The sequence below is a fragment of the Rhinopithecus roxellana genome, chromosome 15 (genome assembly GCF_007565055.1).
Source record: "Rhinopithecus roxellana isolate Shanxi Qingling chromosome 15, ASM756505v1, whole genome shotgun sequence".
Classification (NCBI taxonomy): Eukaryota; Metazoa; Chordata; class Mammalia; order Primates; family Cercopithecidae; genus Rhinopithecus; species Rhinopithecus roxellana.
The window spans coordinates 45640784-45644567 of NC_044563.1; the positions used below are offsets into that span (position 1 = coordinate 45640784).

At 54.8% G+C, this 3784-nt stretch overlaps 1 protein-coding gene across 1 annotated transcript; it reads left to right on the forward strand.

Annotated features, from left to right (window-relative positions):
• Positions 1–523: 523 nt before the first annotated feature.
• On the forward strand, positions 524–2955 carry LOC115893600 (ataxin-1-like). Its single transcript, XM_030918366.1, is given in 2 exon segments — positions 524–1310; positions 1313–2955. Coding segments are annotated over 2 exon segments (2067 nt in total). The 5' UTR covers positions 524–886.
• Positions 2956–3784: the final 829 nt, after the last annotated feature.

The following is a 3784-nucleotide window of genomic DNA, read 5'->3' on the forward strand; positions in this document are numbered from 1 at the left end:
CAAGAGGCTGGGGTGAGTTTTCATCATCATCAACATTTTGATGGAAAAAGAGAGAAATTCAGATTTACCAGCAAGGCACGGTGGCTCAGGCCTGTAATCCCAGCACTTTGGGAGGCTAAGGCAGGCAGATCACCTGAGGTCAGGAGTTCAAGACCAGCCTGGCCAATGTGGCAAAACCCCGTCTCTACCAAAACCAAAAATTAGCTGGGAATGGTGGTGCATGCCTGTAGTCCCAGCTACTTGGGAGGATGAGGCACGAGAATCATTTGAACCCAGTAGGCAGAGATTGCAGTGAGCCAAGATTATGCCACTGCACTCCAGGCTGGGCAACAGAGCAAGACTCTGTCTAAAAAGAAAGAAAAAGAAAGAAAGAAAGAAAGAAAGAAAGAAAGAAAGAAAGAAAGAAAGAAAGAAAGAAAGAAAGAAAGAAAGAAAGAAAGAAGGAGGGAGGGAGGGAGGGAGGGAGGGAGGGAGGGAGGGAGGAAGGAAGGAAGGAAGGAAGGAAGGAAGGAAGGAAGGAAGGAAGGAAGGAAGGAAGGAAGGAAGGAAGGAAGGAAGGAATTCAGATTTACCAAACACTAGACTGAGAGCCTTAGTTACCCAAACAGATTTAATATTTAGAAGCGGGGTGTGGGGCAGCTCCGGGGCCAGGGATGGCGGCGGCCGCGGTTGCGGGTGGATCCCGGGAAGCGCTGTGAAATGGGCTGGCTCCCGAGCCAGCCGGGAGGACACTTACTACAGCTGCTCAGAAGCACCACTGGAAACTCAGATGTGGGCGCCCCAGCCAGAAGCACAGAGGGGTATAGGGAAGCTACAGAGAAGCCCCTTCTGATGCCCCAGGGAGCAAGTTGACTCCTTCCAGGCTCCAGGAATACCACAGAGCAATATGAAACCTGTTCATGAGAGGAGTCAGGAATGCCTTCCACCAAAGAAACGAGACCTCCCCGTGACCAGCGAGGATATGGGGAGAACTACCAGCTGCTCCGCTAACCACACACCCTCCAGTGATGCTTCTGAATGGTCCCGAGGGGTTGTGGTGGCTGGACAGAGCCAGGCAGGAACCAGAGTCAGCCTGGGGGGTGATGGAGCTGAGGCCATCACCGGTCTGACAGTGGACCAGTATGGCATGCTGTATAAGGTGGCTGTGCCACCTGCCACCTTCTCACCAACTGGCCTCCCATCTGTGGTGAATATGAGCCCCTTGCCCCCGACGTTTAATGTAGCGTCTTCACTAATTCAACATCCAGGCATCCACTATCCCCCAATCCACTATGCTCAGCTCCCATCCACCTCACTGCAGTTCATTGGGTCTCTTATAGCCTTCCCTATGCTGTGCCACCTAATTTCCTACCGAGTCCCCTCCTGTCTCCTTCTGCCAACCTTGCCACCTCTCACCTTCCACACTTTGTGCCATATGCCTCATTTCTGGCAGAAGGAGCCACTCCTCCCCCACAGGCTCCCTCCCGGGCCCACTCATTTAACAAAGCTCCCTCTGCCACCTCCCCACCTGGGCAATTGCCACATCATTCAAGTACGCAGCCGCTGGACCTTGCTCCAGGTCGGATGCCCATTTATTATCAGATGTCCAGGCTACCTGCTGGGTATACTTTGCATGAACCCCCTCCAGCAGGCGCCAGCCCAGTTCTTACCCCTCAGGAGAGCCAGTCTGCTCTGGAAGCAGCTGCTGCAAATGGAGGACAGAGACCGCGAGAACGAAATTTAGTAAGACGGGAAAGTGAAGCCCTTGACTCCCCCAACAGCAAGGGTGAAGGCCAGGGACTGGTGCCAGTGGTAGAAAGTGTGGTGGATGGACAGCTGTTTTCAGGTTCTCAGACTCCACGGGTGGAGGTAGCGGCACCAGCACACCGGGGGACCCCAGACACCGACCTTGAGGTCCAGCGAGTGGTTGGCGCTTTAGCTTCTCAGGACTATCGTATGGTGGCAGCTCAGAGGAAGGAGGAACCCAGCCCCCTCAACCTATCCCATCATCCCCACGACCATCAGGGTGAGGGGCGAGGGTCAGCCAGGAACCCTGCAGAGCTGGCAGAGAAAAATCAGGCCCATGGGTTCTACCCTGAGTCCCATCAGGAACCAGTAAAACATAGACCTTTACCCAAAGCAATGGTTGTAGCCAATGGCAACCTGGTGCCCACTGGAACTGACTCAGGCCTGCTGCCTGTGGGCTCGGAGATCCTGGTAGCATCAAGTCTGGACATGCAGGCCAGAGCCACCTTCCCAGACAAAGAGCCAATGCCGCCCCCCATTACCTCCTCCCACTTGCCTTCCCATTTCATGAAAGGCGCCATCATCCAGCTGGCTACGGGAGAGCTGAAGCGGGTGGAGGACCTCCAGACCCAGGATTTTGTGCGCAGTGCCGAAGTGAGTCGGGGGCTGAAGATTGACTCTAGCATGGTCGTGGACATTCAGGAGAGCCAATGGCCTGGATTTGTCATGCTACATTTTGTGGTTGGTGAGCAGCAGAGCAAAGTGAGCAGTGAGGTGCCCCCCGAGCACCCCTTCTTTGTATATGGACAGGGTTGGTCCTCTTGCAGCCCTGGGCGGATGACACAACTCTTCTCTCTGTCCTGCCATCGGCTACAGGTGGGAGATGTCTGCATCTCTATCAGTTTACAGAGCTTGAACAGTAACTCAGTTTCTCAGGCCAGCTGTGCTCCCCCAGGCCAGCTGGGTCCCCCCCGAGAAAGGCCTGAGAGGATGGTCTTGGGACCCAGAGAGCTATGTGACAGTGAGGGGAAGAGCCAGCCGGCAGGAGAGGGCTCCCATGTGGTAGAGCCTTCCCAGCCTGAGCCTGGTGCTCAGGCCTGCTGGCCAACCCTGAGCTTCCAAAGATACGGCATGCAAGGGGAGGAGGCACGGGCTGCGCTGCTCTGTCCCTCTTTCATTCCACAGGAGGTAAAGCTGTCCATTGAAGGGCGTTCCAATGCGGGAAAATGAACCTCTTTCCCAGACCAGGACTGGGACTTTACCCCAGAGTCTTGCCTCGCCACCGTGAGCAGGCAGAGGATTTGCACACGCTGAGCAGGGAATGGCTTTCTTGGCAGTGAGATTTGGGGGAAAGGGGAGGCATGAAGTCAGCCTCCCAAGGCAGGATCTGTTGCTCATTACCCCATGGTGTCCTTTCAGGACAACCCCAGAGGGTGTTGTGATGGGGAGCAGCAGGCCTGGGGCAAGGAAGGAAGGGGGTGCACACAGGAGAAGAAACATTCCAAAATCAGGGCCTCCCTGTTCTTTCCTCCCCATCCCTAGCTCCTGCAAGAGAAAGTCCAGGCTTTGGGAGCAGATGGCAGAGGGAGGGAGTAAAGAGAGCCAAAAATGATGATCCACAGCTTACAGTAGCAGTTAAACTGTCAGAAGTTTTTTTTCTTTTTTTGTGGTGGAAGGGCAGGAGGCCCCAAGGTTGGAAATAAGAGGGTTCCCACCCAGAACCCTTCTTGTGAGAGATACGCACTTTAAAGGGTGATTTTGTTCCAGATGTCTGTGGCTGAGTGTGTAGGGGAGGAGCACTCTGGTCTACAGGACTCTGCTTGATCCTCTGCTTCATAGCTCTTCCCCATCTCTCCTCACCATTCCACCTACAAGGCTTCTAGCAGCACGGGGGCCCAGAGGGAGAGCCCCGTCAGGGTTCCGAGTGAAGCACTACCTTGCCAGGGATTCAGTTAGGAGATTTTGGGAGAGAGACTTGATAGCCAGGCTGACTGGGTTCTAGGCAGGGCCTCTGGAAAGGTAGCTCACCTAACAAAGCTCCTCCAATTCAGCATGCCAG